Source organism: Trachemys scripta, chromosome 1 (genome assembly GCF_013100865.1).
Source record: "Trachemys scripta elegans isolate TJP31775 chromosome 1, CAS_Tse_1.0, whole genome shotgun sequence".
In the NCBI taxonomy this organism is placed as follows: Eukaryota; Metazoa; Chordata; order Testudines; family Emydidae; genus Trachemys; species Trachemys scripta.
The window spans coordinates 194,568,255-194,596,062 of NC_048298.1; the positions used below are offsets into that span (position 1 = coordinate 194,568,255).

The following is a 27,808-nucleotide window of genomic DNA, read 5'->3' on the forward strand; positions in this document are numbered from 1 at the left end:
CAGAACACAAACTTATAGAACCACCAACCAGCTGGCAGGATGGGACAGTTTCTGGATCTCATGGACCAAGACCCTCTCTCGGTGTTTAGGGACTCACAATGGCAAACTGAGATCATCTAAAGCACAAAGAGTGAAGGGTGGGATAGCATCAAAAAAGGCAGAGCTTGCAGCTACCATAGATGGGGCGCTGGATGTATTACCTTTGCTCTAATATTCTAGGTTTATTGATACTGCTTCAGTTTTTGACCGTGAGCTGGACTCCTTTCTTAGAAGCAACAGTTTTTCCTTCTTCTGTGCCCCATGTCAAACCCAGTTACAGTTTTGGCCGGACTTTCCTGGGACTCGATAAATGTAATGCCTGCATCGGAACATCGATTTGCAAGAAATTCTTTAAAGAAGAAATAAGGTCAGAAACTCAGCACAATAATTTTGAAAACATTCTGCATAGTAACATGAAAATTGACTGTTAACATTTCCAAGTACTTTAGTGAAAAACTCCTCAATATGTAACTTATCCCCAGGTTTCCATTACAGTGTCAAGTTATTATAAATAATGTATATTATTATATTTAAGACGACACAATCACCACCAGATTTGAGCCCTGAATATGATTTTTGAAGTAAAGTAAGTAAAATTTCTAAACTTTAACTTTCTGCTGATAAGTTGGCATTGAACCAATTCAAGACGATAGTGGGAGTGGGGGAGCGGGGAGAAATAGTATGCCAGTTTACTTAGCTATCTATGGAATTATTTTCTGCTAAGCAGCTGACCAAAGAGGATTTGTCTTTACAAATTTAAGCCATTGATAGACTGCACTGAGTCACTGTAAACATGGCATAAACATTAAGAGCTACATTTTTGAAATGTTAGCACCATATGTATCACATGAAATATATAGATTTTCATGCACCTGTTAGTTAAGTTCAACCAAGATATAAATCTGCAAGCACAAAGACAACAGGTACTTCTGCACATCAGGGCCAATTGCAGCTGGAGTTTTCATTAAGAACTTGAGGACAACTGCAGATATTGCACATATGTTTAGATGAATTAAACATGCACCCAAGCAGTTATCAGATTGATCTTACAATTTTCAGGCTCAAAAGCATAACACACCATATGACACTAGGAAAAAATGTAACTATGGTAGAGGAGGAGAAAAAAAGGAGATTTACAGGGGAAAGGTTTATTGTTTTTATTATGATTTATAAGCACTCTCTCTTTTATAGATCTAAGAGCCCCAGGTGTGGAGGAATTATTGTAGTAAAATTGTAGTTTTAATACAGTAATATAAGTGTAGTAATGCTAGACAAATTACTGTTTTTATCTTTAAGCTATTATAGAAAATGCGCTATAGTAAAACCATAAGGATTTTTCTCAGACAGGTTTAGCAATGCTATAGGATCATCGATGATGCTTATTTGCCCTGTGGTAATGGTGAAAGGCCCCACTGCGAAAGGTGCTGTTCGAACACAACAAACAGATGGTCCCTGCCCTGAAGAGCTTACAATCCTAATCAGTCTGGCATTCCTGCATTGACTAGCCCCTAACACAGCAAGTCAATGGGGGAGGGATAGCTCAGTGGTTTGAGCATTGGCCTGCTAAACCCAGGATTGTGAGTTCAATCCTTGAGGGGGCCACTTAGGGATCTGGGGCAAAATCAGTACTTGGTCCTGCTAGTGAAGGCAGGGGACTGGACTGGACTCGATGACCTTCAAGGTCCCTTCCAGTTCTAGGAGATAGGATATCTCCATTAATTTAATGGGACCACAAGCAGAATAAGGTACTACTCGATGTAAGAGTAGCAAAAAGGAGCCGTACTGTCCAATTATTTGTACTAAAGTAGGGCAGAGCAGGCCCCACAAGGACCAGGCCCCATTGTGATAGGCAGTTAACAAATGAAGTAGGGTCCCTGCTCCAAAAAGCAGAGAGAGAATGTACAATACATATGGCTAGATCCACAGCTGGCCTAAATCAGCATAGCCACACTGATTTCAATGACGTAACGTTGATTTGCATCAGCTGAGGGTCTGGCCCCTAGGATAACACCAGCAGGTCTTAGAATGTACGAGGAGCACTCCAACCTGCAGATACACAGATCATTAATCCGGTACTAAGGCTGGACAATCACATGGAGACTGTTCTGCCTCTTCCACACACACAGACATACAGCGTTTAAGGCCGGAAGGGACCACCAGATTCCAATCTGACCGCCTGTAGCTCACAGGCAACCACCAGCACCCACACTCTAAACCTATGTGTTAGTAATAGCATTGGCACTCTGCAGCCATTGGTGTGGGAGTATTAGTAATTGCCCCTCCACAACCCCGGGGGACAGAGAATGTTGGTATGAGGGGCCAGAACGGTTTCCCATGTACTCCTTTTAAGATCAGCACTGCCTGTAGCAGGTTAAGCATGTGTAAGCTCTAGATATTTGTGTGACAGCCCAGTTGGTACCTTAGTACAAGATTGCTCAGCTGTGTAGCCTGCCAAAGGAGTTCTACACATTTGCTTTACTCCTCTGGGTTATTAGTAGTAATAGGAATAGAGGGTTGGCAATGCACTCACACCCTCTTCTCCTGAACAGTCTACCATAGAGGTGCCTAAGCAGAGTTGTAACTGGCATTTTCACTCTCCACTTTGCCTTTGAGAACTATATGGAGGCTCCATAATGTCAAAGCTCTTCTTCTATGAGCCTGCTGTAAATCTATAAGTGGCGTGGTGTCTATTCTTTAAAGGAGGAGTTCATTGCTGGCTTGCCAAGGGGGGTTTTGTCTCGCTAAAAGCAGTGAAGCAAAAATTACTAAATTCTCTGTGGTAGTTACAGTTTGTTCAATTCAGTGCTGCAAAGTGGTAACAAGACATGTTTGTGTTGGGAGCATTTTGAAAAGAACAAACATTTAAATGTAAAACTCTGATTAGCTTTAAACATTTTTTTTTTCTGCAGTGGTTAACACTGCCACTCCACTTGGCTTCCTAGACACAAGGTTTTTTGAACAACTAGCTGCAGTCTAGTCCTGTAACTAATTTCCAACACAGGAATGCTATTCTTAAGAATAACAGGGGGGAGACTGTCAATGGGACTTGTGCTCCTAAATCTTATAGGTGCTTTTGAAAATCTCCCCCCCCCCCATATATATAAGCTATACAGCACCATCAGCGAAGCAATGTATGTATTTCAGTTACAGCATGCTTAGGTCATTTTTTCCATCAGTCTGGGGAGCTACTGCCTGCCTGCACGCTGGATTAACCATCAAGGAAATGTGATCTGTGCATGAGGATGGGAAACAGGATGCCTGAGTTTTCTTCCCAGCACTGCTACTGACTCACAGCTTGGTCTTGTGCTAGTCACTTAACCTAGCTTTGCCTAAATGGATCTGTCTGTAATGAACGTACTAATCCCTGCCTGCCAAATATGTTGAAAGGCTTAATTAGTTTGAAAAGCACTTTCAGATCCTCAGCAGAAAGGCATTCTAGACAAGCAACTTATTAGTGTGGTCCCACGCACTGATGAAACTTTATAACTGAAAAGTACATTATGCCATCGGTGTGCTGGCTATACATGATGCCAAATACAGGAGTACTTAAAACAAAGTCAGATTCCCCAGAATTGTGTTACTGTGCCTTAAGATTTGCTAAGGAACCTTTCATTCGTTCGTACTCAAACTAATGATCAGTATTGGACTTCACGCACCTGTATATTGCTCAGTTGAAGAGGCAGTCATTTAACTATATCTGTATGATCCTTTGGGCACCATGTCCAATGCACATGCATATTTGAATTATTCAAATCACAAAGCACACCCGTGCTCAAAATTTAAAAAAAATGACTGCCAATTGTGGCTGTGTTAGCATGTATTGAGTACTGTCTGAGGCAGGGCTTATGTCCTTCTGTGTTTGTGCAGCGCCTCGCACAATGGGACTGCGTATTGATGGAGGATTTGAGGTACAGATGGAGATTTGATTTCATATTTGACAAAAATCCCTAACATAGACCAAGTTTAGATTCCACATTTCCCTGAACCTCAATCCCTACAAGCATAAGGGTTTAGAACACTCAAGTTCCAGCCAAACTCCACCTCTAATGCTAATCTTTCTAAGTACGCCTCTGGTTAGAATCTTGTGTTAACTAACCACAGCTGAGCAACTGTGGGGAAAAGGCTAGTGTTTGTTTAAGCCATGACATTTGACAAGGCCGGCCGGATACAGGGAATGGAAGGAGAGGCATGTCACCAAGGAAGTATACATGGGAATAGCGTGAGCATGTAGGAACAAAATCAGGAAAACCAAGGCAAAGAATGAGTTACAGTTGGAAAGGAATGTTAGAGACAAGAAAGGGTTCTTCAAATACATCAGACAGAAAGAAAGATCAGGGATGGTGTGGGTCTGCTGCTCAGTGGAGAAGGTGAGCTGGTAACGGAAGATGATAGGAAGGCAGAGCTGCTCAATACCTACTTTACTTCAGTCTTCTCACAAAAAACATGTGACCAGATGACTCGTCTAGTTACCATAGACAATAAAGGGGAAAGGATGCAGATTGGGATAAGTAAAGAACACATCAGAGATCTTCTGACCAATTTGAATGAATTCAAGTCTGGGGGGCCTAATTCTATTCACCTGAGGGTACTGAAGGAACTAGCTGAAGAAATCTCGTAACCATTGTCAATAATATTTGCAAACTCATGGATGACAGGAGAGGTCCCAGAAGACTGGAGAAGGGCTAACGTAGTGCCCATTTTTAAAAGGGGGGGGAAAGGAGAAGCCAGAAACTATAAATCAGTCAACCAGATTTTATTACCCAGGAAGCTACTAGAGCAATGTACAAGATATTCAGTGAGCAAGTACCTGGAGGATGAAGGGGTAATCACTTGCAGCTAGCATGGATTTACTAAAAACAAACCAGCTTGATTTCCTTCTTTGACAGGGTAACTGGTTTGCTGGATAGGGGGCATGCAATGGACATAATATACCTGAACTTCAGCAAGGCTTTTGACACAGTCCCACGTGACATTCTTATAAGTGAGCTGGAGAAATGCAGGCTCAGTGGAACTACCATTAAGTGGATACATAATTGGTTAAACAACCACAAACAAAGAGTAACTATTAATGGAATGATGTCAGAGTGGAGGGAGGTCTCAAGTGCGGTCCCACAGGGATGTGTTCTGGGTCCAGTGTTCTTTAATATCTTTATTAATGACCTGGGTGTAGGAATAGAGAGCACACTGATCAAACTTGCAGAAGACGCAAAGCCGTGGGGCAAGGGGAGAGGTTGCCAACAGTTTGAAGGATAGAGCTAAAATTCAGAGGGAGCTTGATAAATTGGAGAACTGGGCTGTAGAAAACAAAATGAAATTCAACAAAGACAAATGTAAGCTGCTACACTTAGGGAAGAAAAACCAAATGCACAAGTACAGAATGGGGGATAACTGACTTGGAGAAGGATCTGGCAGTTGGGGTGGATCACAACTTCAACATGAGTCAGTAATGTGATGCTGTTGCCAAAAAAAAAAGCAAATGCAGTTTTAGGTTGCATTAACAGAGGCATAGCATGCAAGTCACGAGAGGTGATAGTACTGCTCTACTCGGCACTGGTTAGGCCTCAGCTGGAGTGCTGTGTCCAATTTTGGTCACCAATGTATAGAAAGGATGTAGAGAAACTGGAAAGGATCCAGAGGTGAATGACAAAGATGATCAAAGGGATGGAATGCAAGCCATGTGAGCAAAGGCTGAAGGACCTGGGTATGTTCAGTTTGGAAAAGAGGGGATTAAGGAAGGGACATGATAGCGGTCTTCAAATACTTGAAAGGTTGCCATAAAAAAGATGGAGAAAAGTTGTTCTCTCTTGCCACAGAGGGCAGGACAAGAGGCAATGGGTTCAAACTACAGCAGAGCAGATTTAGATTGAATCTCAGGAAAAACTTCCTAATTGTCAGAACAGTAGGGCAATGGAACAGACGCCTAGGGAGGTTGTGGAAGCTCCTTCACTGGAAGTTTTCAAAAGGAGGCTGGATAGGACAGCCATCTGTTTTGGATGGTTTAGACCCAACAAATCCTGCATCTTGGCAGGGGGTTAGACCAGATGACTCTTGTGCTCCCTTCTACCCTATGGTTCTAGAATACAGCACCAATACACTCCAAGTGAACATGTATGAAGCCGAGGGTTAAAAGCCTCTAATCTCAATCTGAATTGCACATCTTGAATGGAACCATTGCTGGTGAGTGGCGCTTTGCTTTGTGAGCATTCACACACTCCAACTTAAGTAGTTTTAAAATGGAGCTTGATGGCTGTGATTGTATGCCTGTAGCAGCAGCTGGGGACTGGACTCAGTGGTCCAGAAGGTCCCTTCCTATCTTATGTTCTCAACTTAAATGAGTTCTTGTGAAAGTTTGTACAAAAGCAAAACTTTACTTTGTGGGGGCAGGGAGGGAAGATGACACTGCTTGAAACAATAAAATGGGGAAATTTTACTGGAGAAAAAGGCTAACATTCTGGTGTAATTCTTTATGCGGCAAATTTTTCTCATAGCTCTAGAAATCACCAACCACAAATGGATTAAATATACCAACATTTGAAGTAGGATCCTAGAGCAGAGACAATCTAATTAATTCCTTCATTATTTCTCTGTGCTGTTTTCCTGACTGAAAGTCAAGAAGGTTTCCTCTGTAGCTTTCAAACTTACTTTATTTTGTTAACGTCATTTCATCTATTTCACCCAACCCTCAATGGAGTCGCTGCCAATCCTATTTTAGCTTCAAATTATTAACATTAATTTATGTGGGGATGCAATTAGGAAATGCTTTCCAATGCTTTCAGGGCTGATTATAATTAGGAAATTTTTATTGGCACCGCATGTTTGACATTAGGCGAGCAAAAAGTTAGTGTTCAAGCCACATTATTCAAGTGTGTTACTTGCAAAATACTCAGCTGTGCCCCTAAATTATTACATATGAAATGTGTGTGTGGGCAGGGCTGAGGGGGCTGATAGAAGAAAAATCTCCAGAATCTAATTACACGGCCCATATGCTCCCCTCCTGTGCAATACTGTGTGGAGGGGAACAAGTTAGTGAAAAATCTCCATGGCTACACTGAAGCTGCGTATCCAGAACTTTCCCCCCCACTTCCCTGCCCCCAAAGAAGTGGGGAGGTCAGGCTCCCAAGTCCTCCAACTTCTGTCCAACTTTGTGAAAGGATTCCCCTTTACGCTCCCAGGAGGCACCCCACCCTGGCTAGGAGAGCACAGCAGGACCAGTAGCCAGGCTGTCACCAGCTGCCAGACTCCAGCTGTGCCCTGTAATGCTGTGGAGGAGACTCCCAGGGCACAGTGTGTGTTAATTTTGTCCCAAGCAACATTCATTTTTCAGGAGGTTTCCTCATTTGAGGGTGGGGAAGCCAGCTACTTAGCATGGCTCCGCCTTCTCCTGGCTGTCCATTTCTCTTGGGTGACCCATAGTCTCAGGGCAGAAAAACAGCTACCCAGAGCAGGGAGCAGAATAGAGCGGGTTGGAATTTTTCAATGGAACAGTTTTCTGTCAGAAAATACTCATTCAGAAAAATAAAAAAAACTCTCAGAAGAATAGTAAAAATGAAGTGCTTCAACCATGCCTGAATGAAAAGTGATGCCATGTGGGCAGGCATGCTTCATCGGGTGATTTCAATAAGGACATTTCTGTATTTCCATCCCAACATTTCAGAATGTTTTTTGTGGGAAATTTTGACTTTTCTTCCCATTTCAGGATGAAAAGAAAGGTCAAAATGTCAGAATTTCCCACAGAACGGAAACTCTGAGTTTTGACCAGCTCTGCTGCATAGTCCTTTTCTCCATCTAGAGGGCCCAGCTGTGGCATCTCCTGCAGATTTTGTTCCCTCCACTCCACACAGCATGGATCAAGGTTGCTGGGGAATCCTCTGCACTATCCGTTTTCACACGCACCATCACAGCGATTTGGGGGGAAAGAAAACAGGGGCGCAAAGACAGTTAATTAGCCATTCAAATAGGAACTAATCGGTGCTGTTTAATACCCTTGTCCTCTGGGTGGAAAAACCCAGTTCAGTCCTCAGCAGGTACTTGTTTACTTTATAAAATCACCACCCAATGCAGCATGGCCGATCATATGATATCACAACAGTAGGAATATCTGGAATGAAACTGGGGCATATCCATTCTGCTACCAGCAGTGACAACCACTACTCCCAGTAGGAATTGTAGTGATGAGACAACAGCGAGACACTGGTGATGCAGTGATAATGCAGGAAGTCCACAAAAAAGCATTCAACTGGCAACACTTCTGATTCCTGGACAAGTGATTGTGGGTTCACAACCTGAACTCAGATTTGGGTTCATATCCAAGGCTGCCATCAAAGATATGTGAGGCTTAATAATGCACATAACACAATTAGACATGTAAATCAGATATTTGTGTATATACACACACACCACTAGTAAGGGGTCTAACTGGCCATGTGCAACAGATGACTTACACATGCACCCATGGCACTGGGGTACATAGCTTTGAAAATTTGGCCCCAAAGAGCAATACGACAAGGAGCTGATACACTGAATCCTTCCAGTGAGATATTAAAGAAAGGTCCATGCTGCCTTTGCAGCGCAAATTAAATCTCCTGTAGCACAGTTTTAATGGAGGGGATAATAGAGATCTGGGCCAGCCCTGAGGAAGAGCTCTGTGTCAGCTCAAAAGCTTGGCTCTCTCACCAACAGAAGTTGGTCCAGTATTACCTCACCCACCTTGTCTCTCTCATATCCCTGGGACCAACACCATTGGACAGTGACACAGACTTACAGACCTAAGTGTTCTTCCACAGGTACCTTGAGACTCTAGAGTTTTACTTTTGTTTTCCACAGCAGCACCATACACTGAAGTACAGCATAATCCTTGGGTGCTTTAAACCTTAATCATTTATAACCGTAGCACCTATGTTCTCTGCACAGCATTATGAGAGGATGAAACTACAAGGACCCAGCTGGGTTCCAAATAACAGTGTTTACTAACTACACAAAACCATACCAGGCCTAGCTACATATGTACACTGCTACTCTGGCAGGGCTCTGGTGGCTTCTGCATTAGAGGACAGGTTGGCTACTAGAGAGCTCCTAAACTATTTAAAGGGCTACTACCCAATTCCTAGCACTATAACAACTCTTATTTTCCTCCACTGTTTGTAAGTACCAGCTGTAAGCATGAAATGAGAATCTGCTTAGTTACCAGAAGCGTCTTTCCTCTATTGAATGTGCACAGTTTTGTAGGGCTGCTCGTAATACAAGGTTACTGGGTTGAGTTTTTGTTGTTCAACAAAACACAACACACGCGCACACACACGAATTTCCGTAATGTTTGCCAACAGGTCTGGGGAGTGGGGAGAGAGGAGTACTAGAACAAGTGTGAGGCCTCCTAAAAGTGTCCTTTTCACCATTCCCCTCTGCAATTTAAAACATTTTAGAAATGATCAAATCCTTTTTCTAGCCCCTGGAGTTTAAATAAGAAAACTGGAAATTGTGCTTGAATTGTCCAACATCATGTGGTTTATTAACAGTCTCCACTGGGAACTTGCTTTGCTTTGGCAGGTTTGACAACTGGCTTGCTTCTCATTTAAAACTGCCTCCCGACTACCTTCCCAGTTACTCCGGGAACTACACAGACGATGCCAAAAGCTGGCGGCTGGTTGAGATCTCCAGGCTAACCACCAAATACCAGCATGACCAAGCTGACAAGAGAATCTGTGCTTCCCTTTCCAAGGCAAAAAGCTGCAGCATCGAGCGGGTCTTGAGGAAGACGGAGAGATTCCAAAAGTGGCTGAAAGCAAAGCGCCTCACACCAGACCTCGTGCAGGTGAGTATGCAAGGTCCTGTTAATGAGGAGCACACCAATTTGGCAGCTACTGCAGTTACCTCCTGTAACAGAGTCTGGGGGGACTCTCTGATTGCTTCGTTTGTTTATTTTTAAAACTTCATAAAGAATCAAGGACTGTGACTCACTGGAGCTGCGTAAGCTCTAAGCTTGCAGGGCTCCACAAGAAATAGGATTTTGAGGCTCTCAGAGCACTGTAGTGGGGACACAAGAAGAGGGGGAAAGTGTCTTCAGCGCCACGTGGATGATTCCCACATAAAAATGAAGCAGAGGTTAATATCCAAACCAGTCCATTTTAATTTTCTTTTGTAATGATCAAGACTAGAACTGGCAGCTTTTTACAAAGCTCCTTCAGTTCCATTCTGCCTTCTCTGCTGATCGCTACTGGTCCGTCAACCCCTTAGGAAGCATCCCACGGGAAATGATTGCCAGGAAGTGCTGGTGGAGAATGGCTGGAGAGAACAAGATTAAGCCCCAGGAAGGAGAGGTAGAATGAACCAACCAAGACTTTAAAACTAGGATTGTTTTTAAAGTGAAGGAGGGTTGGGACACCACCGGGACTATGAAAAGTGAGCAGGGAACACAGATGTGCAGCAAACTTTTAAGAAACGTGCTGATTTTACGAGTCTCTATTCTCCAGGCTGTGACTTGGCCCATAATGGAGCAGAATCTAAAGTCCAGATACAAACATCCCTAATTGCAAGGGCTCAAAATCTGAACCTTCCCACTGTTTGAGGTGCTTTAATTCAGGGATCAGATTTGACCCCTTAGAGAAACAGGATCAAGCTTTGATCTGTGATCCAAACTGGAATCCTGTCTGAGCCATCTACTTGTTGAACACCCCAATATGGCAAACCACATACATTAAAAAACCATGAGTCAAGCCCCCCAAAATCCTGAGATTTAAAAATAAATAATAAATAATAATAATAATGTTTTTTTAACATACACCCCCCCACACACCAGGTTTGAGCTTTAAGGGGCACATTTTCAAGCTTTTCTGTGCAACCATGAGGGCTAGAAACTTTGTTTTCTCCAAAGAAAGTAGAGATTCTCGTGTAATCACCTGACTCTAGGAGCTGGGACTTTAAGAAAGTTGCCAGCACTGAACCCTGCTACAAGGATTATTGATCTGTTCCCCTTGTCACTGGATAAATGACTAGGCTTTTTAAAAAATTGTGCTTTTCAATTGTTTCTTTCCTCTGAAAGGTCAGCCTTCCCCCCACTCCTGGAGAGGGGATTTATAGCATCCAGCAGCCCTTGGTGAGGACAGCACCATTCTCTGTCATCACTAATTCCCTCCCTCCCGGAGGGTCAGGAAACACCTGCCTTCTCAGCTGATCCCACTGTGTGTGCATGAGAAGAAAGCACCACATTGAGGGGGCACCCAAGATTCCCTCGGAGGCAGAGCACATGCATCCTAACCCCAGGGCACTGCAGGACTCACTCCACAGGCCTGGAAGGAGCCCAGAGGCACCGGACTAGGATTCCTATTTCTTAATCTCTAGGCCATCTATAGCAACATGTGTCATGCAAGAGGAAGTTTGCTGGCCTTTTTATTGGAATCCTTAAATGTCACAGGGTAAGCGAGGCGAGACAGGTGTGTCAGTCACAGCTTCAGGGAAGCCGCTGGGTGGTTACTGCCACTAGGGAGAGGGAGGAGAAGACGAGAGAGATAAAAGGCATATGGTGCAAGCTGATAACCACACAGCAGAAAAGGCGGGAGCGGGTTTTAAACAAACCAGCTCTGGAGAAGCACTGAGCTCTGAGCACCTGCTGCAGAGTGTGTGAGGAAGGCGCCGTTCCCACTCCAGCCAAAGGGCAGGGTGCTGCCTTTTGCTGAGGATGGCTTTCAGACAAGAGACCGACACCGCCCACCCCCTGAGCAAAGGGTTGTAGTGACTGCTAAAAAAGGAGGGAAAGGAGCGGGTTGGTGGCTGGGATGGAAGGAGGATCATTCAGCTGAGTGTTTGGGCTAGAAAGGGTCACTCTCTAAAGCGGGGGATCTGCTTTGAAAATGAACCTCATAAAAATGTCAGCCTGTAACCCTCCAGATCCGCTCCCTGGGCACATTCACTCAGCTCTGCTGATTCCTAGCAATCAGGAGTTTCTGCTGCTTTTTACTCCTGCTAGCCTGCAGAGCAAGTACAGTTGAGACGGAGTGAGCTGCAAATCCATAGCATCATCAGTAATAGGGTTGTTGACTAAATTGTGATCAGGGGCACCTGTGCAAACCACTGAGAGCAAAAGAGTTACCCAGGTGTCACTGTGGGGCTAATTGGTTGAGCAGAACCTTTATTACTGGCAAGAAGGTGGAAGGAGCCCAGTGTGACTCTCAGAGCTGGCAGCTAGAAAAATGAGCACATTTGAGCTGGAAGACCAAATAAACCTGGGACGGAACAGAACATCTCTTTGGGAAAAGGCTACACACCACTTTTTGGAAGATATATTGTACTTCATCTAATAGTCGTATAAAAGAGGAGAAGGAAAGGCAACTGGGGGTTACAGCAAATGTTCAAAAAAGACTCCTTATCTAAGATTCACATTTTTTCATCAGCTGCATTATATGAATGTCTCCTTTGAAATCCTGCAATGAATTGTTTTCCATGTGCATTAAGGCAGTCTCTCTCCACAAGATGGCAGTGTGGAGTGTTTTACTGGTGCTGAGGTGGGAAACCCAATAGTATAGCAGGGCAAGATGGTGAAACCCGTCTGGTGAGCAAGTTTCATGGGAGGTTGTGTATAAAATTGGGCGCTGTCATGAGAGTGAGGCAGAATTACTTTAAATCAATGGCCAAACAAACTGACGTGCTTAAAATATCTATCTACTGAACTCAGGAAACCTGTATGTTTCAAAATGAAGAAATTCTTCCTGAGATCTGCTATAGAGATGTTTAATTATTCAACTCCTACTCCTCTCCCAGGGGTCCCCGTCTTATCAAAGGCTCTTGCCACTACAGAAAGCCCCCTCACTCCTCCCACACTTCCTCCATTTCTCTGAAACCCAATTTCAGTTGGGCTGGACAGTGTCACAAACACACGTCACACGAAACAAAATCCCAACACACGGTGAATTCTGTTTGCATGCCCCGACATTGCAGCCTACTTTCTCCTACAGTCTAGAATTTCCTCTGTGCACATTTGAGAATGCTGAACTTACATAGGCTCCCTCATGCCCGAGAGCCAAATTGCTGGTGCCAAGGCCAGGGCATCATTCAAACTCAAGAACAAACTCACTGAGCAAATTTCAGCAAGTTTTCAAACCTTTCTGGTCCTGAAAGTCAAAGCAGGACACGGTGCTCTGCAATCAACAAAACACACCTTACACACTGATCTAGGATTGCAGCTTTCACAGCTGCATGGGTCTTTGAATCTGAAAATGAAGCAGACTAGCATAAACTGATATCACTTAGTTTGAATGGAATATAAACTTGGTCTCATTTAGAAGTGCAGTTGTTTTCCCCCTCACTTTTAATTCTCAGTAAAGGTGGACCTAAACCAATACCCCAGATTGCAAATACCTCCCCTAAAATCCAAATGTGGATCCAAATTTGGCAAATGGCCACTCTTTATAACGGGCTGAACCAAAAACCTGGAATCAAACATCCCTGAAATGTGAGGTGTTTGAAATTCAGAGCCAGGTTTTCTGGTTTAGTCCCACTGTAAAATGAATGACGGGTTTTCTGTGCATTTCTCTGACCTGTTCAGCTGCAGGAGGTTGGAGATCTCTCAGATACCCCTCCTGAGATTTAAACAGCAAGCGCTCCAGAGGTGTGTTCCCTCTGAGCTGTGATTTCAGTGGTATGGTATTTGCAGTGCAAATCAATGTCGGGGTGAATGCTTTGTTTTGTGAGATGATAAACAACTGCAAACACTTAACACAAGAACTATTCAGTGATTGGCATTTTTCGTAACGCTCGGGGTTCTATTGATGTAGTCAAGGTAGCAGTATTCCCCATCAAACTATGGTCACTAAGCTGGTGGCTGCACCAGCCTCCCTGTAGCTTTGGATGTATAAGAGATCTGACAGAAACTACTGGGCTTAAGTAATTTTCTTTTATAGAACAGAAAATTATGACAAACCTTAACATACTTGAATCAAAATGACAGACCATGAAATAATGTTTTTCACTTTTCACTGACTGCTCTGCCTGACCCAACTATCAGTTGGGCTGCCTGCCACAATAATTATTTCATCTGCCACAGTGAAAATCTTTATTGCGAGCTACAAATGCTTCAGTACTGAAATCATGCTTGCCCCAGAGACAATCTTGATTTAACTCTGTGTTTGTGTGCAGCACTGGATTGCACGTATTAGCCTGTACAGTAGTAATAGCGACATGCTGTTTTGTCTGTGTTTCAAGCTCCAGAATTCATCACTTTCAGCATCAGAGTTCACATCACGTGCTGCTTGTTTTTTTCGGTGTGAGGTGAACAATAAAAAAGTCGGCTAGTTTCAGCAGAGATCTCCTGCAGGGCAAATTTCTAATTCTAACAACAAAGAACAGCAAAGAAAAGGCTTGAGGCACCAAAGATGTGAACAATATCAAGGTACAAGAAAAAACCCTCAAGTTTTTCAACTTGCCCATTTTGCACATATAAGTTATAATGTGAAGCTGTTAATCAGCATGATAGTCCAGCTCCCACCACATAACCACCATCTTTAGGTATCTGGCCCCTGAGGAGCAACCTTTAAAACCTCACTTTGCTCATTAAATGTCAGCAAGTGGTTCATTCATCTAATGCCTAGTCCTTTGTAGGAAAGTTTTTTTGATCCACAGCCATCTCCCAGACCAATCTCTTTTTGACTTATTGCCTTGTTACTAGAGATGTGCCTGAACCAAACCTCCAGGTCTGAACAGACCTGAACTTTAAGTGGAGAATAATGCTGGAATCTGAAGCTGGAACAAGATCCTGATTTTTGCAATAGTCCTCTATCTCCGTCATGGGCTGAACCAAAGTCTCAGATTCAAACATGCAAAACCTATGGGTGGTTTGAAATCCAGATTCAAATTTTTTGCAGCCTGGATTCATTTCTAATTGTATTAATTCACATAATATACATAGCAGTCACTCCTTAGTGTGAACTGCAGATGGCAGTGATTCGGGATTGAGTTTATCCCTTCCTTGACTGTTTGGTAGTACTTTGTGATTGTGATAGTATAAAGACAGGATGGTTGTGCTGCAGAGGTCTCTTCTGTGTCAGGAAGAGCTCTGTTTACACAAATAAGCACACACACATACATACACACACACACCAATTTGTATTCTTGTATTCGCTGCCAGGGCCGGCACTAGGATTTTTGCCGCCCTAAGCAAAACCAATTTTGGCCACCCCCTGTTTTTTTCTTACCCCACCCCCGGCCCCGCCTCAACTCCGCCCCTTCCCCAAATCCCCAGCCCTGCCTCCTACCCCCAGGCTCTCAAACCTGGGAGGGAGGGAGGGAGAGGGAGAAGCAACTCGCGTGCCGCGGCCGCTTGGGGTCTCCCCCTCCCTCCCAGGCTCTCAAACCTGGGAGGGAGGGGGAGCAGCAGCACGCGAATCAGCTGTTTCGCATGCAGCAGCTGCTCGGGATCTCCCCCTCCCTCCCAGGTTTGAGAGCCTGAGAGGGAGGGCGAGCAGCGGTGTGTGAATCAGCTGTTTCGCGCACCGTGGCACACGAGTGGCAGCAGCGGAGGTGAGCTAGGGCAGCCGGTGCACATTTTTAGGGGCGGCATGGCCGGCGCCAGAACGCTGCCCCTAGAAATGTGCCGCCCCAAGCACCAGCTTGTTTTGCTGGTGCCTAGAGCCGGCCCTGTTCACTGCATGTCATGGACTAGGAAAAGATTCCAAGTGAGTGAAAGTTGATATAGCTGGGTCAGTCCCTTATTAGACACAAACGTGGGATTTTTTTAAACCAAACTAAATGAGAAGCACTGTGACACAGCGCCAAACATGCTGTCAAATGAGTTGGCATGTCTAAGGCTATGTCTATATGTACAGTGATACAGCTGCGCCACTGCAGTGCATCTTGTGTAGACGCTCTATGCCGACAGGAGAGAGCTCTCCCATCGGCATAATAAAACCACCTCCACGCGCAGCAGAAGTATGTTGGTGGGAGAAGCTCTCCTGCCTGCATACTGCTGTGCACAGACAGGAGTGCTTATGTCAGCATAACTTATGTCGCTCAGGGAGGTGGTTTTTCACACCTCAAGCACCATAAGTTATGCCGACATGGGCTGTAGTGTAGACATAGCCTTAGTTTATAGGGTGAGAAGACATTACAAGGGATTTAAGACATTCTGTAGATAAACCAATTATTTCTAGTGCTTTGAATTGCAAGATCTTCAGGTGTGTGTCCAGTCAGTGGATTTTGTCTGACAATTTTACAATTTTAGATTTACATTTTTTAATTGACTTTCTTTTCAGCAGCAGAGATGGCACTGTTCTTTCCCCCTAAAAATGCTGACCCCACTCCAGTGAAGCACTTAAGATGTGCTAAACTTTAAGCATGTTAGTACACCTATTGAAGCTAACGAAGCCTGTTTACCTGAATAGTGCTTTGCTGGACCGAGGTCTTTGGTAAGTAATTAAAATATTAAGAAATTGTATTAATTGTTGATATCAATGTGGGAAACAAGGATTTCACCTATTCAGCTTCCAGCCTCACCCTTGTTCATTCTGTTTCCATGCCATAAATAACACTGGCCTCAAGTCAGAAAGTATGAATGAGCAGTCTGAAGACCATTTAACTCAAGTGGGTGTGTTCTGGCTCCCAAATTAATGACAAACATACATTGGATACTCCTGCATGTTCACACCGACTTGTATTTCAGATTCACTTATCTGCTCCCTGCTGAGCAGTGTGAATGAGGCAGCTATAGGATTCTGATCTTTGTAGTGGAAAAAGCGCCAGTCACAGTTTTAATTAGGAAATCCCAAAAATAATTCCATGGGAAGTGAACAGCTTTGATCACCTTGCCAAGTTCATATAATAGGATGAGCTATGAAGTTGGAAATTACATTTTTTTATTGCATTAAAGTATCCCCATTTCTGCTCCGACAGCACGTAGTTATGGGTCTCAGCGTTTGCATTACAAACTCCTGTAGGCAGCAGGGATTTCTAACTTTGGCTGCAAATATTTGCACACAGTCTCAGCGACAAGAGAACTTCGTCACCACTTATCAACCATTTAACACAATCCTGCTTGGCTCTTTTTTCCCCCCTCACTTCTCTTCCAAAGGAAAAGTGACTCGAAGTCAGCAATAACATGTCTGAGAGAACTGTAAGACAGAATTGCCATTTTTCTGCTTAGTTTTGTGCTAGACAAAGAATAAATATCTTCTTGCTAATGCTGTTCTGGAAGAGAGAAATACAAGAGGACTAGTAACATTTAGATACTGTCAGAGTTAATTCTCCGTGTCATTTCTCCATAACTGACAAAGTAAAGTGCATGTGTTTTAAAAATTAAGCTATGTCAAAGTACATCAGTGTAAATAAACATGGTCATTTATACCAGCTGCAGATTTTTATGTACTTTTATAACTCAGATATTCAAATATAGAAAATGCAGCTTACCATGTGATGAATCCATAAACCTGAGAATCATTTGTTGCTGGTATCTGCAAGTATAAGCAAGATATTAAACCTATATGTAAACCTTATCAGAAAGAGAATACATCCTATACAGACACCTACATACAATATGTATATGTGAGTTTTTAAATTTTATCTAGCATCCCTAGTGAATAATATCATAGAAAAAGATCAGCCATAGGCTAAGGTGAACAAGGATGTGCTTGGAAGATGCTCTTTGAAAGAAGGAAGTGACTCACTGAAGGGAGAGGGCTCCAGAAAGATGGAGAACACCAGTGAATGAACAACACTTACTACAGAGATTTGCACAGAGGGACACAGACCCTAGAAGCAAAATTAGTTCAATGTACTGACACAGAGGCAGACAGGAGCGAGACATTCAGGTTGGATTGGATGGTTCAGAAACTCTGTGCCATTTTGAGATACCTTCATGAATACATAGCGTAGGGAAAGTCTGAAACATGGGATTGTAGCCAACATAGTTCAGTGTTTAAAGAAGAGTCTACTGTAGAATATCCCTAACCTGCTCCACGTTGCTCACAGTAATTGAGAGGAATCCCTTATAAAGGTAGCTGTAAGGGGGATCTGGTACAAACCTGCTGGCAGAGTTCTCAAATAGCATGTAGAGCAGATCCTACTAGGCTGAAATATTGTGAACTCTTACAGCTGCCAAGTATAGTCATCCCAAGTACCTTTGTTTTTTCCTCCCAGGGGCTACCTAGTCCAATGCTGCGCTGTCCCTCACAGCGGCTCTTAGACAGAATAGTGCGGCGCTATGCTGAGGTGCCAGATGCTGGCAGTATCTACATGGATCACCTCACAGACCGGGACAAACTACGCCTCCTCTACACACTGTCAGTGAATGCACATCCCATCCTGTTACAGGTATGGTGCCTCTCCTTGTGGTGAAATATCCTGAAACCAATCTCAAGTATGACCTTCTCCACTTGCTCAGGACTCCCAGCAGGTTCTTTCACTATCATGCTAAGCTTTATGGACCTTGTGCCTCATTGAGGCTAAAAAATTAAGTCAACTCTGAAGAACCTGGGCCTGATGTGTATAGGTGCGGAGCACTTGAAACTCCCTTTGAAGGCAGAGAAAGTGGCAGGGGCGCAACACCTCTGACAATAGAACCTGTGTGGATTGGAATTCAAGGAAACAACAAAATTCCAGTATCAGAGGGGTAGCCGTGTTAGTCTGAATCTGTAAAAAGCAACAGAGGGTCCTGTGGCACCTTTAAGACTAACAGAAGTATTGGGAGTATAAACTTTCGTGGGTAAGAACCTCACTTCTTCACTTGCATCTGAAGAAGTGAGGTTCTTACCCACGAAAGCTTATGCTCCCAATACTTCTGTTAGTCTTAAAGGTGCCACAGGACCCTCTGTTGCTTTTAACAAAATTCCAGTGGGTCATGTTCCGTTTGTATTGTTAATATATTGCATTAAATTCCAAATAATTTATCATCTAAACAGAGAGACCCAGACTAATGGATTAGCGCAAGGGGTTGATTCCTGCTATGTGATTCCTCAGCCTTAATGCTGCATTAATATTCATTTTTTACATGCATCAGACACACTAGGACTGAACCAAAATTCAGTGCTACATTTGGATTAGCATCATGCTCTTCCTAAGAGCCATTTCAGAGGGAACCTCTGATCCCCCTCAACAGCACTGTCCACTTCTTTCCTACTCCTCATGGCCAACTCATATCAACCCCTATATTGTCCCTTTTCCTACAACACCCTTCCCGGGACAGGCTATTTTTTGACTCCCCATCCTTGTCAGCTGTCTCAGATCCATACCCCTTCCCAGCATTGTCCCACACTCTCACTCATGCCCAGAAGTGACCTCTAGAATCTGGGCAGACTGCAAGTTTGAGGCTGAACTCCAGGACCAGACTTTCAAATATGCTCAGTACCCATCTGCTCCTATTGCTCTCAGTGGGAAGGGCCAGATATTGCGCAGTTTTGAAATTCTGCCACTACCTGGGAGCTGTTGAGTGGGTGCCAAAGTCTTCTGAAATCTGGCTCCTGGTCACTCACAAAGACACTTGTCTTATTCTTCATTCTGCCAGTGGTGTATGTTCAGATCATCTCTTTGACATTCTCAGCAAACTTCGCTTATGTCATCATGGAGATCTGCTTACCTCAGCCTGCGAGGTCACTATGATGGTGTACGCCAGGGAGCATTTAGAGTAAAACTTTTATCTCGACAATGCTCATTAGTCCACTTCAAAAATTAATAGCTAAAAAAACCACTTTACAAAAGAAAAATTAAATCTTTCTGGATAGATTTCATTTCCTAAATGTCTTTCCAGAAAAGGGAACGGCAGCCTTTAATAATGTTCAGGAACACAGAACTGGCATACCAGGACCTCTGCTTAATCAAAAGTAGAAGTTCGGTCTCTGCAGTGCCTGTTTCAGAATGCATTAGGAAGCCTGCAAGAAAGTTACTTTTGAAAAGTAATAATCTAACCAAAACCTTTGGGTTTGTGAGGTTAAGAAAGAGAGATTCCCTCTTGATGCGATGTGGTCTGATAACTGCATTGCTTGTGAGAGGCGAGTCCATCCTCATGAATGCAGACAGAATCTTTATGCTATATCACATAGCCATGTATTCTGGGGATGCTACAGGAAAGTATTTTATAAATGGTTTAGAACATTTTTGAAAAATGTGAACTATTTCTCTCCCCCCCGTACCTGAATTACCATGGCTTCAAGTGCATGGGGCTCAGCAGGAGCCATCCAAAAATAACCTAAAAATAGCTTTTCTATGCCTAAAAATGTCATGACTTTAAAGTATATCATTATTTTGGCCTTTCCAGAGAGTTCGGAGTTTCCCTTTCCTAATGGTATAAAACTTCTGGGTCATGAGATCTCAGACTTTACATTCATGACACACAAAAATTGTAGCTGGTCCATGCCCATCCCTGGGCCTCAGTTCCAGGTAATTTTAGGAGAGTAACTCCACACTGGGGGATGAAAAACAGAAAACAGCAGCAGATTGATTTTGCAGCAGATTGATTTAAAAGAACAAGAGCAGTTGTTTGAAACAGCTCCGGGCTTCGGAATGATGGAAGTTGTCTTGGGGGTGGAAGATGGATTAGCAGGCAGAGGTGAAGTAATATGGCCAAAGGTGCATGATAAATATATTGTAGGCTTCCGCTGTTTATCAAATAGTGCAGCAATTGCTATTTATCTCAGGAGCACTGTATGTGTGTACATGCGCACGCGTGCTGACTATATATTGTAGCATCAGACATATTTCTGGTATTGCTGTCCAAATGCCACATGTTCAAAAATCATTAGGCAGACCCCAAAAGTCATGATTTAAAAAATAATACATTTTGGGTTCTTGTTATTTGCTTCTCAGTGTTTAGTCTTTAAAGTGCACTGGAGTCATATTTTCATGCTTTTCTATTAAACCATGAGCGCTAGGAACTATTTTTAAAAAGTGACAGCCAAGGCCCTCAACTATTCCCATGACTCCAGGAGCTGGCCTTTTAAGAAGAAACACCAATTATAACAAAACTTGGCAACACTATGATGAGACCACAGTATTCTCAATCACAAATGTTCAAAAATATGGAATCAGACCCCCCCCCAAATCATTACACTGGCTTCACATTTATGAGATATTTAAAAATAATAAATGTGGAGTTATTTTTAGTTGTCTTGAGATATTTCATTGCTGCCATCAGGGCTAGAAACTTCTTTTCTAAAAAAATACAAGTCAGTCAACTTTCAGGTAATAACACAATTCCACCAGTTAGAGGCTTTAAGAAAACCCCCAAAATTGCAAGATTCCTGATAAAAATCATGAGTTTAGAACACAATTTCTTAAAGAATCCAATAATCCTCTAATGCAATCAGAGCCCTCACAGCAGAGGCTGCTAATGTAGCAAAAGACAGTGCACCACCCAAAAACACTTTCACTTTCCATTCGCTGGCCTCTCCATGTCACACCACCCACCTGAAACCATACAAACTCACTCTCTCTCTCTCACACACACACACACACAGTGTGTGTGTGTGTGTGTGTGTGTGTGTGTGTGTGTGTGTGTGTGTGTGTGTGTGTGTGTGTGTGTGTGTGTAGCACGGTGGGCACTCACCACCACAGCGCTTCTTGATGGTCCTCTGGGAATTAGCTCAGTTCCAGCCTCGGAACGCCTCCTGCTAGCCAGTGTCTTGCTACCCATGCCTGCTTCCTCCTGATCTCCACTACTTTTAGCACTTCAGGGCCCGCATCCCTCCCGGACCCTGGTGCCCCTTACTTTGGGATGCTGCCCCACAGCAATGTCCCCACACTCTGGGTCTCCCCTCCCCAATCCCCTAAGCCCACCTTGCCTCAGTGACCCACTGCCAGTCCTCATCTAGCCCCTTCCTTTAGGGGCAAACTGCAGTCTGAAGTGGCCACTCATCATCGGCAAGGGGGGTTGGACCTGCTGCCTTTCTAGCCCCAGCTGCCTCCCTGCAGCCCAAGGCCAGCCCACAACATTTTGGCACCTGAGGCGGGGAGCTCAAATGACGCCTCCATGCCCCCTCACTTGGGCCAAAACTTTGAAAGGTCTCAACTCTGCCTTCTTCCTGTTTTACTCCTCTCATGGTACTGCTCTGCTACCTACCCCAATAAAAGAGAACTAACGACTTTAAATGCCTTGTTCAAAAATTTTAAGTAACACTTAACTTTCAAATGCTTGAACAGCAAATGTAACTTTTCTTGTCTGCATAGTAAACACTGGCATTTTTATCTGTTTGAATAATCAAAGTGGTGCTTTCCATGCCTTCTTGGTTGCAAAGATTTGAACTGCCTTCTGAAGGTCCACAGTCTGGGCCAGCTCATGCTCTGTTGAGATGGTTGCAAGGCCAACCAGCCTCTCCTGTGTCATTGTGGAGCGTAGATATGTTTTTATTAACTTCAGCTTGGAGAAGCTGCGTTCTCCTCTGGCAACTGTTACAGGAAGTGTTAGAAGTATGTGCAGAGCAACAAAAGCATTTGGAAAGAGGGTGGTCATCTTATTTGTGCACATATATTCCAGAACAGCCTTTGGAGCTGATCCTGCTGAAATGTATTTTGAAAGGGCTTTCAGTTCATCACTTAAATCACTCGCATCAATATTGCGCATGTCATCATGTGTCAACACTGTCTCTAGTGCCCTGCATTGCTGGTGTAGGTCTTCTTCAGGTATAGTGAGGAGTTTTGGAATATCATACAACATCCCAAATATACTGCTGTATTCCTTGAGCTGCATGAAATGTTCTTCAGCTGACTGTATTGCAAAATCTAGCACCTGGTTAAAGAATTCAACTTTGAATTGTTGTTTGGGGTCTCTTATGGGATTATCCCGTGCCTCGTAATCAAAATGTCGTCTTCTTCGGTGACTCTTGTATTCTTGAATGGGTAGAAGAATAGCTTCAGTGTGAAGTTCCTCTGCCAACTTCTGTGCACTCTTCAGAATGTTTTGAAATCCCTCATCTGACCAGTAAGACTGTATGAATGACTTTTCTTTGTCCAGTTGTTCCATTGCTCCAGATATATCAAGGTCAACACTTTGGAGTCTCTTGTTTACAACATTTATTTCAAACAGTATGTCATACCACAACACTAAGCCACCCAGAAATTTGAAGTTATGTATGTTTCTGGTGATTCCATTTCCCCCTGCCACTGTCCTCCCACGAACAGTTCCTGTCATAGCATTATCCTCCATAATGGCAACTATGGCATCATCTATCTTCCCAATTTGGTGTTTGATAGGCTTTATCACCTCCACTCAACTTTCCCATCGTGTGGCACTCAGTGGTTTCAGTGTCAGAGAGGATGTTCCCAGATGTTGCTTCAAAATTTGCCATCGATGAGTTGATGCAGAGAAAAATACAGAGATGCTTTGAATTACATTAAAAAAATCAGCAGCCTCACTAGAAGCTGATGCTGTATCACTGACCACCAAGTTCAATGAATGAGAACTGCATGGGACAAAAAAAGCTCGAGGGTTTAACTCTCGCATCCGTGTCTTCACTCCTCTGTTCTTTCCTCTCATGTTGGCACCATTATTGTAGCCCTGACCTCTCATGTCAGCTATCGCAATTCCTGTATCTTCCAGCTTTTTAAGAAGCACATTTGTCATACCAGCTCCTGTAGTATCATCAATGTCAATAAATTCTAGAAAATGCTCTCTGACAGTCACCATTGCAGGGACATTTTCACTAGGTTCTGTTGTTGTTACAAAACGCACCACTAAAGTCATTTGTTCCGTATGGCTGATGTCAGGTGTGCAGTCCAGAATAACAGAGTAATATCTTGCTGACTTCAGATCTGCCACAATCTTCTGTTTGACTTTTGTTGCCAGTAACTGTATGATCTCATTTTGAATTGTTTTTCCAAGGTAGTGGTGTGTGTACATTTCTTGGGTGGTGACTCTTCTTAGATGTTCCTGGAGTACAGCATCAAACTCAGCCATCAGCTCAACTTTTAAGGAACTTTCCATTGTTTGGCACATACAGCTGATCTGAAGTGTCATGCAGTGCTAGGTTTTGGGTAGCAAGCATTCTCACAATGGCAATGAGCCTTTTCAGAACATTTTGCCAGTAAAGAGACTCTGATGCAATCTTCTCTTGATGCTGATCATCTATGGTGGCCTTTAACCTTAGTCTCATCTCAAGCTCTTTCCACCTATGGAATGCTCTCTGGTGATTTGCTGCCTTCTCTTGGCATGTCAGATTTCTAGCAAGATTCTTCCTGTCCTCTGTTCCTGTAGAACCCAATGTGGCTGGAACATTAGGAAGAGTTTGCAACAAAAACAGTAGGCAGCATTCTGGGTTTTTGAGTACATAACCCATGGCCTCTCCACTTTATCACCACTGGGGATTTCACGCCAGTAATGTGTTGGATGGAAACTTCTATTTTCATTGAATTTGGGGGACATGAAGTTTTTCACTTGCTGTGGCCCATGCAGTACAAGGAAGTCCCTCAGGCTACTGCTCAAGTAGGTCCACAGTCCTGGATTATCTAGACTTAAGGAACTAAACCCAGCAGCAGCTGTTTCTTGTGCCTCCACCACACTCTTCTCTGATCTACACTTTTCTTCAGGTACAGAAGAGGCTCCTCCTCCTCTCTCTCCCTGCAGCTCCTGCTGCTTTCTGTTATTCCCTCTCACCTTTTCTCCTGCCTGCCTGTTATGTCTCTTGTGCCCTCCTTCCTCCAGCACAGCACACCACCATCGCTGTGCATCTAGAGCAGAGAGACTACATATGCACCAGCAGCAGACACAATTTTCTACACTCTGGGTCCTAGTGGCGCCCCCCACCCTCAGTCTGGCATCTGAGGTGGCCGCCTCAGTTCGCCTCATGGTAAGGCCAGCCCTGCTGCAGCCCTAGTACCTCCCCTGGCCTTTAGCAAGGCCTCAGCCTGGGGACTCACCAGGCCAGAGCTCCTCAGCTCTGCTCTGCCTCAGGTACTCTGCTTGGTCTCCCAGGCAGCCTGGTCCTCCCTCCTCCCCAGCTGGAGCAAGAGTCTCTTCTCCCATTCTCTCAGCCTGCCCTTTTATCAGGGCCAGCTGTGTCCTAATTTGGTGCAACCACACCTATGATTGACTCCCCAACCAGCCTCCCTTGGCTGCTTTTAACCCATTCCTAACCAGAGCAGGGTGACCACCCCACTACACACACACACTTTACTGCATATTCCTGGAGACTCTGTATGTGTGCATCACCACATACACACCTCAGTATTTACAGTGACTAGATCCATTATTTTCCTTCTCTTCCCACAGATTTTCCCAGAAGCGGAGGGATGGCCATTTCCAAAGTATTTGGGGTCCTGTGGCCGGTTGATTGTCACTGCCAGCACCAGGCCTTTAAAGGAGTTCTACAGCTCTCCTCCTGAGGTGGCGGCAGATCTGGCTCTCCAGCTCCTCTCTCTTGTCAATTCCATGAGGAACAATGACATGAACTATTTCTTTTATTTCGTCCATGTTGATGCTGGCACATTTGGCATTTTTAACAATGGGCTTCTGTTCATCCGGGATGCCAGCACACTGGGAATCATTGACAAGCAGGAAGGTACTCAGTATGATCTCTAAATAAGCATCTGTCATAGGAGGATTTAGCTATGCTAGTTTTATTTAAAACATCAAAAATTGCTCAGTAAATTGGATAATTAAAAGTTCAAGAGGAGAAATTTACTGCCAATAAAAACAGAACCAGCTCCTGCAGTGCTGAGCTCTGTATTCAGAATGTTACAGACCTTTCAGTGGTACTGTAAATGGTGCTGTGACTAACACTACATTAAAGAGCATTGCAACAGTTTTTGTAGCACTACACAGCTACACACTGGTAATATCTGTGACTAGCAACAGTGGACGACACGGCAATATTTGAATGCTAATATTCAACAGCTTCCACTTCTTTCTTTAAAAATTGGTGTCACAAAAAATTAATTTGTAGACACAAACTTTACAGGCCTATCTCAGTTTTAAATATTTGGCCAAATCCTTTAGATCCTTCCAGGCCATTTTATCCCATTGACTTTAGAATTATTAACAAAGGACAACCCCTTTTTGCCAGTTTGTCTTCAATTCAAGCTCTGCCTTTCACCAGGCAAACTGTGAAGTAATACACCACCAAAACTAGAGCTGAGCAAATAGCATTCGTCTAATAAACTTAACACATTTCACTTTTTTCCCCACACTTAAAAAAATGCATTCAGCTTATGCAGTCATCTGCATAATTCTCAAGTACACCTCTACCCCGATATAACGTGACCCGATATAACACGAATGCGGATATAACACGGTAAAGCAGTGCTCTGGGGGGGGGGGGCTGCGCACTCCGGTGGCTCAAAGCAAGTTCGATATAACGTGGTTTCACCTATAACACGGTAAGATTTTTTGGCTCCCAATGACAGCATTATATCGAGGTAGAGGTGTAGTCACAAATTTATACTGATTTTGTGAAAATCTTCTAGTGAAACATTCAGTTATATATCTTTTGCATTATTGGTCCAGCTCCAATCAGATCACCTCTTGTTGAGTCTTACTGGTTTTGGATGAAATGGAAAACTGAGGCCTTAAGTACTTGTGGCAATTTCTATAGGAACGTCAAGTTTCAGCTCAGTATTTACGTTGTACTCGAGTTCCTCTGCTATTTTAATGGAATGCATTATTCTTCTCCCCCATCTATAAAACACTGCAGGGTAGCAATGAGTTCTTTTCACATCAATCTTTCAGAGACATCTATACATTTCAGAAGTGTGGAAAATGACCCTATACATACAGCCTACAAAGTGCTTTGGGACGAAAGGTGCTAAATTAACCTAGGTTATTATTAACATGGGTATACACTATTTTAAATGACATTTTCTTACCAAAATTACAAACATGTATGATTATAAAAGATTTATACATTTCTAACTAATGTTTTTATTGCCTTTATTAGGTCTCCAGATGACTGATGAGCAACAGGAGTATAAAGACATATTTAGCTGTTTGGCTTCGGACTGCCAGTCTGCATTTCCCTCCTGTAATTCAGTCAGAGAGAAGCAGAGCCTCGTCATGGTGTGTCAAGAGCTTCTACCTAAGCTCCTAAAGGGAAAATTCCTCCAACCTGTTCAGGAGAAAATAGACAGGTTCCTAAGGCTCTGTGCAGACAGCTTCAGAGCAGACCAGGAAGTCAGTGATGCCGCTGGAAAGTTGACAGAGCTCTTGAAATCTTTGCAGTCTTGCGATTCCCATTTTGCCTACCGCTACCCTGACTGCAAATACAGTGACAAATACTAACGGCTGAGAGAAAGCTCTTCTTGAAAGAGTGGAGTGGTGTGCACACAGCTCAGCTCTCACAGAAAGTGAAGAGGCTTCAGGATGGAGATGAAAGGAGGATTCATAGAAGCCCTGGCTTCCTAGCATGATACCAGAGAGAAGCAGCATAACACACCTAGGGCTTCCATCTGACTCAGACACACTTATCACATTGGTGTGTTTGGTATGATGTGAAGTCTTCACTTAAGTGTTATAACATTTCATGAATGACCTGAATTAAGAGATGAATAAATCTTATTAATGCATTTTGGTCTTAGAGGAATTTTCCATGGCAGCCATAAAGAAAAATTAAATACTAAGCCACCTTGGTCACAACTAGGTGGAGTCGTATACTGGCAGATAACACAGATCCTGCTGATAAAGACTATACAAATTATATGAGATGGATGGAAACATTTAAGACTGTGGGGCTATATTAGTGTCATAAAATTTATCTTCTCTGAATTGAATTATCTGATCAGTTTGCTACCATTATGTTACTATTATGATTGCCAATTAATTTGATGTTATATGGGTTGGAAAGAAGCAATAGATAGCATTAAAGAGCTGAAAGCT

The 27,808-nt window shown here is 43.5% G+C and overlaps 1 protein-coding gene across 2 annotated transcripts; it reads left to right on the plus strand.

The window, feature by feature from the left end:
- DIPK2B (divergent protein kinase domain 2B) lies at positions 1–27,808 on the plus strand. 2 transcript variants are annotated; one of them, XM_034753904.1, is made up of 5 exons: positions 1–406; positions 9,583–9,847; positions 18,154–18,327; positions 25,211–25,499; positions 26,874–27,808. In XM_034753904.1, the coding sequence occupies exons 1-5, from the start codon at positions 180–182 to the stop codon at positions 27,212–27,214; spliced, it is 1,296 nt and encodes a 431-aa protein (XP_034609795.1). In that variant the 5' UTR covers positions 1–179; the 3' UTR covers positions 27,215–27,808. The 2 variants fall into 2 exon arrangements, with proteins under 2 accessions (XP_034609795.1, XP_034609803.1); XM_034753912.1 differs by lacking the exon at positions 1–406 and adding an exon at positions 435–625.